The sequence below is a fragment of the Amblyomma americanum genome, chromosome 1 (genome assembly GCF_052857255.1).
Source record: "Amblyomma americanum isolate KBUSLIRL-KWMA chromosome 1, ASM5285725v1, whole genome shotgun sequence".
NCBI lineage: Eukaryota > Metazoa > Arthropoda > Arachnida > Ixodida > Ixodidae > Amblyomma > Amblyomma americanum.
Genome location: NC_135497.1, coordinates 265,021,973 through 265,036,229, shown reverse-complemented (window position 1 = coordinate 265,036,229; position 14,257 = coordinate 265,021,973). Strand labels below are relative to the sequence as shown.

Below are 14,257 nucleotides of genomic sequence, written 5' to 3'. Positions count from 1 at the left end.
TTACCAGAAGCAAGCAGAGTCAGATGTTTGATTGTAAAACTGCTTGGCCATTGAGGAAGGATTGGGATGCTTACAGGTTTGTTAGATAAGCCATATTGCATGACATATTGGAAAGTGCTGTTTCATGTAATTTCTAGCTCTTTAGAAACCTGATTTGTAATGGTGATTTGCAATTCATATAGTAATTGTTTTAGAAAGTGCATTTTTCTCTGCAAACACAGTTTCAAATTTTTGCTTTTCCTTGGCTCCCATTGTTCCAACTTGATATGCAAATCAGACAGAAGGAGACCTGGACAAAATTTTGCCTCATGAGGGATGTTTTGCTTTACTTGCAGGAGCTAATCCCAATATCAAAAGCCTCTTTGTAGAGTGTGCAATTGATTATTTGCTGAACATTACAATTTACCTTTGCTAATTGAAAATGTGCAAGTTTTCTGGTTGCTGTGCCACAGATGAATGCTGTACTAAACTTCCAGATTTTATTACCTACTTAAAAGCGCAACACTTATTGGAAGTAAAATGTAAATAAGCCGCAACCCATGCACCTGTAAAAACTAATATTTTCTGGCAAAATTATCTTGTGGTGTAAACTATATGACCAGGTTGTAAAAGCTGCCAACGCTATCAGGAAGCGAGTTGGGTTGGTCACTTCGTGGTTTACAGCAACTGTTCTGAGTACGTTTCAAGGGAAAAAAAAGAAAAGAAACCTGCCTAACTTTCAAAGTGACCGTATTTTCGGCGTGGCATTAAGAATTTGTGTTTAAAATGTCACTCTTGTCACCTTGCACTTATTAACTGACACCGATCACAGCGAGATGCAGGTGGGGGTGCTTTTTTTTTTTCCTGATTAATTTCAATGCTCTTTTCTTGTTTTCATCATTTCCAGTTGGAATTGAAATATAAGTGTAGAAGTTTGCTTTATAATTGTGCACATCATATACGAGCTAGCTCATAAATAGCCACCGATCGAAAATTCGTGCCCCTGATTTTTCGGACATTCTTGATTATTTGGATTTTTTGTAGCACCTTGACATGGCCTATAGAGCCAGTACCGTATAAATGCGTTTAAGGGCCGCACCCGTGTATTGGCCGCCCCCTGTTTTCTTGAAGGAAGTATTTAAAAAAAATATCCCTGTAAGGGCAACCCACACACGAATAGCCTTTGAAGTGCACGTGCTGTGGCCTCCACGATCAGCTCCGGCTGCGAGCGACGGTGAACTTGATTGCGGAGGCGACGCATGCGCACAGGAGTTTCCAGGTGGCACCCAAGGATGGCACTCGAGGCTGTGGCTCATCATCATCATCAACTTTTTACTCCGTCCCGAGGTCCTGCTATCTATATATCAGTTTCACCTGCTTCGGCCTTTTGTGGCTGTCAAAGGCACGGGAGTTGTGGTAGCGTGTTAGTTCACTGTAGTTGTGGCTTTCACGTGCTGCCGCCGAGCATTGCAGTTTTAGCACAATGGGCAAGCACCAATGGGTCATCTACACAGCTGGGAGTTTGCTCTCAAACACGGCAAGCGTGCGGCGGGCAGGAAATGCGACGTGGCTGATCAGTGCGTCCGATGATGGTGCAACCAAAAGGATGCATTGAGGAACGCAAGGTGCAAAAAGCGTGCTTTCCGAGGCAAGCCGTGCAAGTTTCCTGAACCGGAAGAAGAGGTCCTCTGCTAAGTGATGGAAGCGCGGAGCAACGGCTACGCGTTGACAGCAGACATGCTATGTGACTTCTTGTGGGATGAGCGGGCACCAGAGCATAGCACCAGCTCATTGATTGGTGTATTTTTACTTTAAAAAAAAATGTTCACACATCGCGTGTATGGGCCGCACCCCGAAAATTGGCCCTCAGTTCTGGAAAAAAAAACTGCTGCCCTTACATGCATTTGTACGGTATATAAGAGCACCGGAAATTTGGGGCGCATTGCAACTGACTGCTCGATTTTTCGTTCGCACTTGCCACCAATACCCAAGCCGCTCTATTATACTGTCGCTGACAAACGTAGCGCGACTCAAAAGGGGCTTCTTAATCGAATGGCCAAGTAGACCAGCAGCGCGCACTGGAGCAGAAGCGTCGTCTTCCTCGCTCTGTCACGAGCCAAGTCATGCCGCTCGGCCGCATGGCAGCGCTCGCAGAATGTGAGCAGTGTGGCATTGCCCCCCTCCTTTCAAGAGGCATCGCCTCGATGCCTCCGGCAAGGGGGAAAAACAGTATGGAGGCACCGAAAGTGCGAAGGTGCGTGTGGCGTCAGCACTTAATGTGAACCCCGGCAGGGGCTAACGGGCGTAATACGGTTTCATGTGCGACACGTGGACGACTTTAGACTTGGGCGGTCGAGAAGAGCTAACAACTTCTTGCCGGAACACTTCATAGTTCACCTCGCTGAGTTGACGTAGCACCTCTTAGGGGCCGAAGTAGTGGCGCAGAAGCTTTTCAGAGTGCCCGCGCAAATGTATTGGGCTCCATACCTAGACGTGCTCGCCAGGCTTGTAAATCACCTCCCTGTGGCAGAGGTTGTAACGCCGGGTGTCAGTTCTCTGCTGGTGTCGAATCCGTTGACTAGCAAGGTGGCGAGCGGCTTCTGCATCATGAACGAATTGGTCAGCGCCCGTGACAGACGAGGGGGCACAATCCGGGAGCAGCATGGCGTCCAGCATGGTCAGGGCATCACGGCCATACACTAAACGGAACGGAGTGAAGCGCGTCGTTTCTTGGAGGACGGTGTTGTACGCAAACGTGATGTAAGGGAGTATTTCGTCCCAGTTGAGATTGTCAGCGTCGACATACATAGACATCATGTCTGCAAGTGTCTTGTTCAGCCTCTCAGTCAGTCCATTCGTTTGAGGATGGAAGCAGTCGTTTTTCTATGAGTGGTGCCACTGAGACGCAGGACCTCATGTGTAATAGCCGACGTAAACGCAGTTCTCCAGTCAGTTAATACAACCGCGGGCGTGCCGTGGTGAAGCACAGTGTGGTAAACAAAGAACTGTGCAATTTCAGCCGCGGTTCCACGGGGAAGAGCCTTGGTTTCACAGTAGCGGCTGAGGTAGCCCGTGGCAACAACAATATGCCAGTTACCCATTGAGGATACTGGGAATGGACCCAGTAAGTCCATGCCGACTTGCTGAAATGGGATTTGCGGTGGATCAATTGGCTTCAGAAGGCCGGCCTGTTTTGTCAGCGGTATCTTCCGTTGTTGACACTCACGACAGATTCTAACGTAGCGTTGGACATCCTCAGCAAGCCGAGGCCAGTAGTACTTGTGGCGGAGGCGTCCCAATGTTCTGGAAAAACCGAGGTGGCCAGAAGAAAGGTCGTCATGGCGTGCAGCGAGAACTTTCTGGCGAAGCGCGGTTGGGACAACGAGGAGATGCGCAGTTTCAGTCAGGCCGTAATTTTTCTTGTAGAGGACTCCATCTCTTAAGGGGGGGACACTGGTCTTAGAGCTATTTTCCTTATTTTGAAGCCTATCCTGATGAAATCATACAAATTTGTTCAGTTTTTTATGCTGGTTTCAAATATGTAATTTTTTTCTTTCTAAGTCAATTAGTCAATGAAATAATTAATTTTCATTGTTCGTTAATTAGTACCTCCGTGCAGAAAAATTGGCTCCATAAAAAATTATTTCTAATGCATGGCAACGTAGTACAATGACCAGAGAGTGCAACGATCGAAGCAGTTTTTTCATTTTACCCTTATTAGCAATTTTGCAGCACTTGGAATACCATCCTTCAAGTTGTGCCTATCATGCTTCAATGAACTTTGCAAAATAAAAAAGTTTTGAAGGTTAATTAAAGAATTCTGCTTCGATCATTGCACTCACTGCACTTCCAGCTTTCTTTAGCAAAAAAATACATCTCTGCCCATCATAGGTGCAGAGATATCGACAAACTAAAACAAGCAGGTGTCCAAAATTTGCGTTTTGAGAAAATTGAGAAAAACAAACTAGACATAATTTATTCAAAATTTCATGAAGATATATACATATTTACATTTCTTAAGGGCTAATAAGCACCATGCATGTAGTCAGACTGCTTGGTTTGACTAGAATGGCGCTTTTTCAGTGCCTGATGCATGGTTTCAGTAGAGGCACGCTTGCGTGCAGATTCTGCTGTCCGGCGCCTGTCTTTCTCGGTCATCCTCCTGATATTATGTTGGCCAGGGTTCATACTGAGCTCGCTCAGTATTTGGGAAGATGCCTTCAGGTTTCCCGCATTGAAGCGGACAACAGCCTCTGTAACGGCTGCTTGAACTGAAAACAGTGAAGCATGTCTCTCCTTTGGTGCAAGCGACCATATCAGCGAGTGCAGGCTTTCATTATTATTTTGAGTTTTGCCACGCAAGCAACGCTGCAGTAGCTTTGGGTCTCCCAAGCGCTCATATATGGGGAAAAGTGCTTTGCACACATGTGGCGGCAGATTATACATGTGCTTGGGAGCGGGCTCGCCCTTGGCTGCAGCAGCGTTCTGGCGGCACCATGAGTTTGGGCCTGTTGGGCACAAAGTGTGGTTCGCTGCACTATCATGTGATGTTACATGATAGTATGTTGCCATCACGGCCTTGTGCATGGCTCCAATATCTCCAGCATGGGATTTCAGGGCCCAGCTGTAATATGATGTCAACTTAGTTACAAGGTCGCCTGTTAGCTTTCCTTTGCCACTAAGGCTCTCTTTTGCATTGCCTTTATGCTTGGAAATTGCATTGCGCAGAGCCGTGCCCATTCGCTTCTGCACATGGTTCGTGCAGTCTTCTTTTTGTATTTTTATATAGCCATACACAGACGATTCTTGCAGTGCAAGAAATGTGCGGCTATCGCCATCTGAAAGGACAGTCGTGTATCTAAGGCCATGTTTTTCCCATGACCTTTCGAATAACACAAGTCCAGCCTGTACTTCCATTTCACCGGACTTTTTGTCCGTGTTTTTTTGGCACAAGTGGCTGTCACTCCATGCTTGATAGGACGGGTCGTCGTCCTTAGGCCCGTGCTCGCACCCGGCACAGAAATTGCTAAACACAACGTAATCCAGGACGAGCCCAGTAAAAAGTTCAATCACTGCACCGATACCGATGCGGGATGAATGACCCCGAGTCATCCACGAACCATCGAAAAAGACGGAAATGTTCCCGGGGTTCAAGGTTCAGCTCGCGGTACAGTAGAATCTCGTTACAACGAACTTCACGGGACCGCCGAATTTCAATCGTTATTTTGAAATATCGTAGTACTGAAAAACCATTATTTTCATGTCAGTAATGCATCACAAGAACTAAAATTAGGTACCTTTGCAGCAGATTTATGTGTTGGTAAGTAAATAATAAACGATAACGCTGGGCACAGTTTAACTACAATTTATTGCTTGAAAAAGTCTTATCTTCTTCTGGCGAGTAGACGACAAACGCTGCAGGACGAACGTCTCCACATCCTCGACCTTCCTGTGCACGTCATCGGGGACATCTTTGCAGCGCCCGAGGAATGATCGGGTCTTCTCTAGAAAGACTAGGACATCCGAGCTGGAAACAATCTCTTCCTCTTCGTGCGCTGATCCAGTGTTGGCATCGTCTTGCTCACACACTTGATTCACGATGTCTTCGGTGGTGAGCTCCGCGGATGTAGCCGCCGCGCTGTCGCTATCCACATAATTCGAAAGTCGCTGTCCACGGTAGTTGCCCAGCCGCAGACGTTTTCTTGAGGGAGCCAGCTGCGACACTCGATGTAGTTTTACGATCTTGTCCCGATCTTGGAACATCGTTGCTATTATTGACGGTGTAATGCCAAGCTCCCTGCACAAGTCCGCTTGCTTTTTTCCAGCAGCTGCGACAGAATGTCCGCTTTTTCTTTAAGCGAAAACTGGCGTCGCTTCTTTTTAACGCGGGGGCCAGGAGAACTCATTGTCAGCAAAGCTAATGCACAACACAATCACAGCGCCGATAACTTCGCAGATCCTAACGTTCGCTGTCGACGTGGTGACACTGCGCTGAATAGGCTTAAGACTGCTGCTGCTGCTGCGCAGTACGTATGTGACCACACGCTGGGTGGATGATAATGGCCTTACCCTTTGTATCGGGCGGCAGCTCGCGCCGCCTCGCGTGATGGCGATACCGCTGGGGCTGTATCCGTTGCAACGAGTTCCCCAGCGCATAGCTGATGCTTCGGATGATGATGACAGGCGTCAGCTTCAGGGATTTGGTACGGAACTTCGTAATAACGAAGCATTTTGCGACGAATGCGAGATTAAATTACATACGTTATTCTGAAATATTCGGTAATTTGAAATTCGTAGTACTGAAAGTTTTTTACATTGAAAGTATAGGCATTTTGGCGGGGATGTTAAAAAAATTCGTAAATCTGAAAATTTCGTTAATCTGATGTTCGTAGTAACGAGATTTTACTGTAGAGCTGCCGAACAGAATTTGCGCTGTCATTCAACACTTCTTCGGCTGCGCGTGTTGCTGCGGGCGTCAGCTTGCTTTTCACTTAGCTCTGCCACGTTTTCGTGTGCAGGCCACGATGCGATATATTCATCGCAGCAAACACATCATTTAGCGCGGTTCGCCTATTTCCAGTACTTTGCATCGCGCGTGCAGCAAGAATGTTTACGGCAAACGGATTTATCTTTTGGCTGCCTTCCGCGCGTGGCGAGCTCCATGCCGACGCAGTGTCTCCGCAATTCACACACACGAGGGACAATTTCGCCGCTAAACCATACTCGCGATTCCCTTTAGAAACGTGCACATCTCCGCCACACACTCTACACTTCACGGCACGCAACAGTTCGTTGAAGGAGTCTAAACTCACAATAGAGAAAGCACTATCATCCGCACGGCGACAGTCTGTACCGTCAAGGGGACGGTCGTCACAGCTTCCGATGAAATCAAGCTTTTTCTTCGTCGCTGCACTCGATTTTAGCTCCTGCAGAATTCCTTCCGCTTTTCGCTTATTTTCAAGCAAGTCCTAAGGCTGCAGCATCGTTGTGTCGCAGCGGACGCGGCCGCTGTGCGTAGACGTCGCCGAGCTCGTTAGGCCTATTTCGTCCGCGGGACTTCACTTGCCACTGGCTCCTGCACGTTCTCAGAGCATTCGGGTGACGCAGGACGTTTTCGGAAGTTGTCACCGCGCGCGGACTTCTTCTTTTTGCCGAATTTGTGGCGCGAACGAAATTTATTGAGAGGCATCGTTGGACCTTGGTCTCAACTGTCAACAAAATGGCGTCTTCGACGCTTCCAACGCTGGCTCAAGCAGACGATGCATGGCGGAATCCGCCAATCGGATGGCTCGATTCAGTCATGTGTGCTCAGCAGCGAATCAGACCCCGCATTTTTTGCTTTTTTGTGGCTCTTTTTCTTGGTGGCCACTGAGGGCTTGCAACCAGCAATGGCGGGAAATTGAAGCCTAGAGAGCGCTCTTTCAAACGAGCCCAACATGGCCGCGATCGGTACGGTGGAACGCCGGCTCCGCACGATGAAAAATGTGCCATTTTTTCGTCTGCTCTTGCGCAAATTCAGACCGCACGGTGATCTAAACTCAATAATACCCTGAAACTACTGACTTCTGGAAGAAGAGAACTGGTGAACTTGGAGAATAATAGCTGAAGATTCCGAAAATGCTATTTTCAGAAAATCGGTTTTTTTGGCCATTTTTTGGTCTCAAAGACCCGTGTCCCCCCTTAAGCAAGACGACGAAAGTCTGCACGAGAAGAGTCAGGGCGGATTCGGAGTGGTTCCTTCGAGGTACTCGATTAGAGGCAGCAGTTTGCAGTCGGCCCTCTGGTGGTGGGCAAGGTTGGATGTGGTGACAGCGCCGAGGAAAGCAGTATCGTCGTCTGACTCATCCGGTGGGCATGGAAGAGGAGCTCGGGAGAGACAGTCAGCATCGCTACGTTTCCAAGCATCGCAGATGAGCGTCAGAATTGTCCTCGGGGTGAGCGTTCATGGGACAATTCCCAGCGGCTCCACCAAAATGTCGCCGACAAACATAACGCGACTCCAAAGGGGCTTTTTAATCGGAACGACCAAGTAGAGACCAGCAGCGTGCACCGGAGCGGTAGCGTTGTCTTCCTCGCTCGGTCACAAGCCAAGTCATGCCGCATGGCGGTGCTCGCAGAATGTGAGCAGTGTGGCAATACGTACAGTGGAATCTTGTTAATTAAAACTGGAAGGGCAATCAAAAAGTTGATCAAACAAAATGAAATTCAAACTGAAGGGGAGCCTCCTAAATGACAGGGTTGATTTTCTCCATGAGTCGGCACGTTAAGCTTGCGTGGTTTTGAATTCATACTGTTCTTGGACGTTGTCCGCTGCAGGAACTTGAACAGTAGGCACAGTTAGCGGAACTTATCTATGTCGAGTGTTTCGCTCCAAATACGGGAAGAGGTAGCAGCAAAGCGTGTGAGAGGTGTTCGGTTTTACGGAGACTGCGAGCACGGAAAGAAATGGTGGTGCATTTCAAAGCAAGGTGAGCGTGCCTGCGGCAAAATGTACCGCAGCTGTGACTTTTTGATTGTAAAACCATTAACAACTGGCATTTTGATGGCAAGTAAGACACCTCTCATCAGACGCAATTCACCGTAGAGGGCACATTGCCGGTCACAATACCGATTTTTGCTCTACTTTCTAGGCCAAATTACGAAGGCCAACGCTGATGGTACGGCTGCTTCGGCCTCATGCCGGTTCTTATCGTTTCGCCATTTTCGCCTTCCCGTTCTGTGTCCTTACACAGTGGGCGCAGAGCAGTTCCTGCAGCGGCAGTTTCGCTTTTGCGTCGAGACTTTGCCCCAACCAGTGCGTTCGTCAGCGACATGCAGAAGGCAATATAGCCATCGTACACCGAGCTCATGAAAGCGATCACCGTCCGTCGTCTGTGCTCATCACATGCGGCGAGATTTAGTCATGCAGAGCTTCAGAATGTGCGCAAAACTACTGACCTCTAAAGTGATTTTTTTTCAGTGAAATTTGATTTTTTGGACTGCCTGATTTTTCTAACGTTCTCGCGTTTCCTAGAGAGTCCGAAAAATCTGTCGTCGACTGTATGCGTATATGAGTTCGTACGTACCAGGCAGCAATATGACAATACTAACTTTGCTCCTAATCTATTGAAAATGGCCTAACTGTTAATGCATCAGTCAGCAGTAGTGTGCTTGTCGTTTGTCTTAAAGTGGCCATGAATCACTGCTTAAGCATGGCTTGTTAAAACGAATTGAGCGGGACTGTGTCACTGCGAAAATGTTGCCAGCTTACATGGTACCAAGCAGTGGGTAGTGCTCACAAACAACTTGCAATATTAGTATTTCCTTCATTTTCTACTGTGGCTTCCGTGTGGCTTATGCTCTTATAGAAGCAGTATCCTGTGCTACTTCAGTGCCTCCGATTTTTATCTGGCATCTGGCACCACCCTGCTAGATCGTGGTGAAAGTAGGGTTACCGTGAGGAGTGGTGACAGCACCGGGGCACCTCTCAAAGGCATCGGTCACAGGAAAAGGAAAGAGAATATGAGTTTAAGACTGCAAAGGCTAAATATCTGATTTCTGTGCACATGTAGTAGTATGTCCAGGGGAAAAATTTTGGGACATGCTGGTAAGGCACCGTACAGATTCCATGGTGTTTCTTACGATCGACACAGAGGTGTTGCAGGGCTGCATTAATGAATGGTACAAATTGTTTTAATAATTCATGCTCATTGAGAATAATTTCTTTTCACAGGATGAACCTACAAACAACTTGGACATTGAATCAATTGATGCCTTGGCTGATGCTATTGGAGACTATGAAGGCGGTAAGGCACTTGATTTTGTTTCAAGTTCACTTTCCTGCAGCCATGTGCAGCCATGGGTATCTCATTTTTTGTTGTGCACTGTTCTAGGTGTCATCATCGTGAGTCACGATGAGCGTCTCATACGTGAAACGAACTGCCAGCTGTGGGTGATTGAGCACAAGACCATAGAAGAAATTGATGGAGACTTTGAAGACTACCGCAAGGAACTTCTGGAATCTTTAGGAGAGACTGTTAACAGTCCTAGTATAGCTGCTCGCCAAGCGATGGAATAATATAAGCATTGGTCCCTAAACTAAAATGTGCAGAGGGATTCCAGTGCCAACAGACGATTAGTAATGAGAAATAACAGCTGTGGGAAATTGGTTCTTGAATTTTTAATTTCTATTACATAAAATCACTTTTTTTTGCAGAAAGCTGGATGCACAGCATTTGCTCCAGAATAAAATTGTACCCATTGTTTTCTTTGTAGCTCTTCTTGGCTGTGTCTAGATTTTAAGTAGCAGCATTTGATGGTTTTTTTCTTGTTATGAGAGCGGGAACTCATTATGCTATGCTTTTGTGACATTTTTTAATATTTATTTATTCAAATACCCTGAAGGCCCTCCGGGGAGGGTATTACCTAGGGGGGACACACAAAGCACTTTGACAACACTTCGCTCGAAACAGAAAAGAGAGAGAAAAAAAATACAGACATCATTTTGAAGTACAGTAATAAACAATAACAGCGACACTATAGCACAAATAGAAAGCGTAAAAATTCAAACAGCTGGGATTAAGAATACAAAAACAACGCAGAAAGAAAAAATGAATGGAAAAGAAACATCTGGAAGAAGGTAGTGGTATTCGAGGGAGCACAAAGGAAGGATTACTAACTCTACAAAAGTAAAGTGTTGCACAGCGACGTCACAATCTGATGTGAGTATGCAGCATTCTGTGAAATTTGTCTTGGTGAACCTTCGTAGCAATATCTGATGGTAGGTTATTCCAGTCACTTATGGTTCTAGGTATAAATGATTGCACGTAAAGTGATGACTGACAGGCTGGGCGATTGACTTTGTAAGGATGATCACGGGGAGGGAAGATGAGGCAAGGTGGCTGAAAAGTTGTCATGCAAAACGTCATGGTGATAAAGCTTGTGAAACAGAGATAGTCGATAGTGTTTTCATCATAGTGATAGTGGATCTAATCCAGCACAATTTTTTAAAGATGTAACACTGGTGTACGGGAATAGTCCGAAAAAAATGAAGCGAACAGCACGGCTTTGCAGGGATTAAATGTTACGTATGATGTAATCCTGGCTGAATTATTAATTCACTAAGAATCTTTGGATAGTGAGATTTGCAGTATACTTAACTTTTTGTACGTCTGCATGGCATCGTTATAATTTGAGTAAGTGTACAGATGTGATTTAAATCTTAAATGCTCTGCAGCTAATCAGTTTCATGGATATCACTGCCACTGGTACCCAAGCCTCCATCTAACTTGCAGCACCTTGTTGATCCAAACTCCAAGGGAGCTGAAAATTTGTTTGAATTTTGCGAAGTTCAAACTGAAGGAGCTGTTTTCAGTGGCATGGCTGCACCATGTAGGTTAGCACACAATGGCACAGAGTCCCTGTCATGAAACTTCGAGTAGTTAGCTACTCTGTGGAACTTGAGACTTAATTCCCTTGGTCGTATTTGTTTATCTAAGCATAGAAAAAACAGTGAAAGGTTTCGGAGGGAAATGGCTATACTGTGTCCATAAATGGAGAATATGGTGGTGCTTTTGAAGCCAGGACCACACACTGACAAAAAGTATGTTCTGTAGTTGTCTTTTTCATCAGCTGAAGCAAATTCCTAGTGCAGGAAAGGGAGAAGTAGCCTAACTGATCGTTATCTGGCCTACTACTCTGCACAGGGGAAGCCAAGGGAGGAGCAGATTGCGAGTCATGATGGGTGACAATGTGGATATAAGAGAGGTCTGAAGATGTGTACAAGCACATTAGAAGCACGTCTGACAACAGTGACAGTGGTGCGTTTCTATGAAAAGCTAGGTTTTGCTTGCGCCAAGTGTCGTATTTATCCATGCCTTGTCATTCCACTTGCACCTGAAAAGATACCCTATATGACCCAGGACAATGTCAACGCCATGAAACTTCTTGGACAATGCACTGGCGCGGCAAGCATCTTGCACACCCTGCATGAGAAGTGAACCACTGTTTGCTCCTCGAGAGTCTCACAATATTTGCGGCCGCCGATTGAGACTAATATGCGAGTAGCTGACTCGCATGGCATGGCACCATGCGGCGCAGCTCCATCGCAGGCAGCGCTACCATTTGCCATTTCGGAAATCCCCAGGTCACCCGGCTCGGAGAAATAAAGCCATGCAGTGTGCTTGAGCAGTCTTCAACAGTTGGCTTTCACTTCCTCGTGTCCCAGATAGACAGTAATGGCTTCCAGTTTGGCCACCGCTCTATTTTTCATCCACATATGTCAGCCTTATAGTATAGACCAATGCCGATCGCTGGACTGTGACCTCAGACGCGGTGGCGCTGCTGTTGTTGGACAGGGGTAACAGCTTGGGGGTAGGGCCCATAGGAATGCACGTGAACAAGTTTTCAAATGACTTCACAGAGCACCTATGAGGTTGTCCTTTTGTTAACAAAAAAAAAAGTTGAATATGTTATGAAAGTTTATGGAATGTCATTTAAAAGCCGATAAACGCCACAATTTGTCTGTTTCGGAGTTTCCCCTGGGTGAGAGTACTGGGCGGTAGCGTGGCCCCTAGGAAGGCTTGTAAAATTTTTAAATGACTTCACAGAGCACCTATGAGGTTGTCCTTTTGTCAGAAAATAAAAAAGACAACATCCTGGAACAGATTGTGAAAACATATGGAACGTCATCTCAGAGCCAATGTATTTTTGGAACACCACAATTTGTGGATGCAAAATAAAGCCGAGTACGTCCTGGAACAAACTGAAAATATATGGAGCGTCATTTCAGAGCCAATGTATCTTTAGAACACCACAATTTATGCATGCTGGAGTTGCCCCTGGGTGAGGGCAGTAGTGCGGCCCCTGGGAACACATCTAAACGAACTTTCCAAAATTTATTTCACAGTGCACATACGAAGGCAGCTGTCAACAGCCGATGAGCGGTTTTAAAGTCTGCTAGCGTCATTTCGAATGTGGTCTTTTTTGTGATATGTGATTGGGTATTAATTTGAGTTTACAGTTGATCCTGGATACAGTCATGCCTCATTAATATGGACACTTTGGTTCCTGAGCAAAACTGTCCATAAGGCAAGTCGTCCAAAATAACGAATCCTTAAAAAAATGAAATAAAAACACTTAATCAAGTTCTGCTTCTGCACTTATTTGTAGGCAGTGAACTGGAAATTAAGATGAAACCTTGGGAGTTCCAAAGGCATTGTTCTGGTAATTTTAAATAATGCTGTGCTGCTTGGAGCCGCTAGTTGTCACTCGCCGTACATAGTGGTGTCTTGTGGTATGATGGCTTATCTCCTACAGCTGTTCAGATCACATGCACCATTAGTGTGTACAGTCAGGCTGGAATGAAACAAACATGCATATGCCATACTTTTCTACTTTGCTGCTGAGATATTCGTTTAGAACTGGTTTATAAATATACACTTCAGTAGATCTTTTACCCAGAAACATTAACCAGGCTGGATGTATACTGCAGCATAAAGGAGACAAGTAAAGTGTATATTTTTTTGTCGATATGTGCTGTCGCTTTTCCGGTTTGACTGCACATATCAATATGTCAAACCATAAGGCATGTCAACCGAGTACCTTGGCACTGTAAAGCACAAGAAAAGGCCATCACTGAGACATTTGCACTTTCACTCTGCCTTTTGCTTATGTCGTCCTTTCAGAATACAGGAACAGAAACATCTGGTTGGGGCAGTCGAGATTTTGTTCTCATTGCTGGCCATATTAATGCGACAGAAATACATGGGCTTGAATGGGTTCTCTGCATTTTCGCTCTGTACATTATCCCGGCAGCGAGTTTCCATATTAACGAGACGTAAGTACATTAAAAAAGTTTATGGTTTATCGTCCCAAAGCGACTTGGGCTATGAGGGACGCCGTAGTGGAGGGCTCTAAATAATTTCGACCTCCTGAGGTTCTTAACGTGCACTGGCATCGCACAGTACACGGGCCTTTATAATTTCGCCTCCATCGAAATTCGACCGCCGCGACCGGGATCGAGCCCGCGTCTTTCGGGTCAGTAGCCAAGCGCCATAACCACTGAGCAACCGCGGCGGCATTGAAAAAGTTTGATTCGGACCACAGGAAAATTGTCCATAATTCGAGTCAACCATATTATCGAGGCATGACTATATCAAACTGATATATATATATTGTTTACAACAAACTGTGCGTTGAAAAATTCACACAAAAATGTATAGCACTGCATTCGCGTTTATCGAACTCCCATTTAGCGAATATTTGATATTCCGAAACGCGCGCCGTGCCTCTGCGACTG

At 46.0% G+C, this 14,257-nt stretch overlaps 1 protein-coding gene across 1 annotated transcript in view; it reads left to right on the top strand.

The window, feature by feature from the left end:
- Positions 1-10,232, top strand: part of LOC144115028 (ATP-binding cassette sub-family F member 1) — a 57,452-nt gene extending 47,220 nt beyond the window's left edge. The window contains exons 16-17 of the mRNA XM_077649154.1: positions 9,692-9,764; positions 9,852-10,232. Coding sequence (XP_077505280.1) covers positions 9,692-9,764; positions 9,852-10,036 — 258 coding nt within the window. The 3' untranslated portion in view covers positions 10,037-10,232. The remainder of the gene's footprint in view (positions 1-9,691; positions 9,765-9,851) is intronic.
- The last annotated feature ends 4,025 nt before the right edge of the window (positions 10,233-14,257 follow it).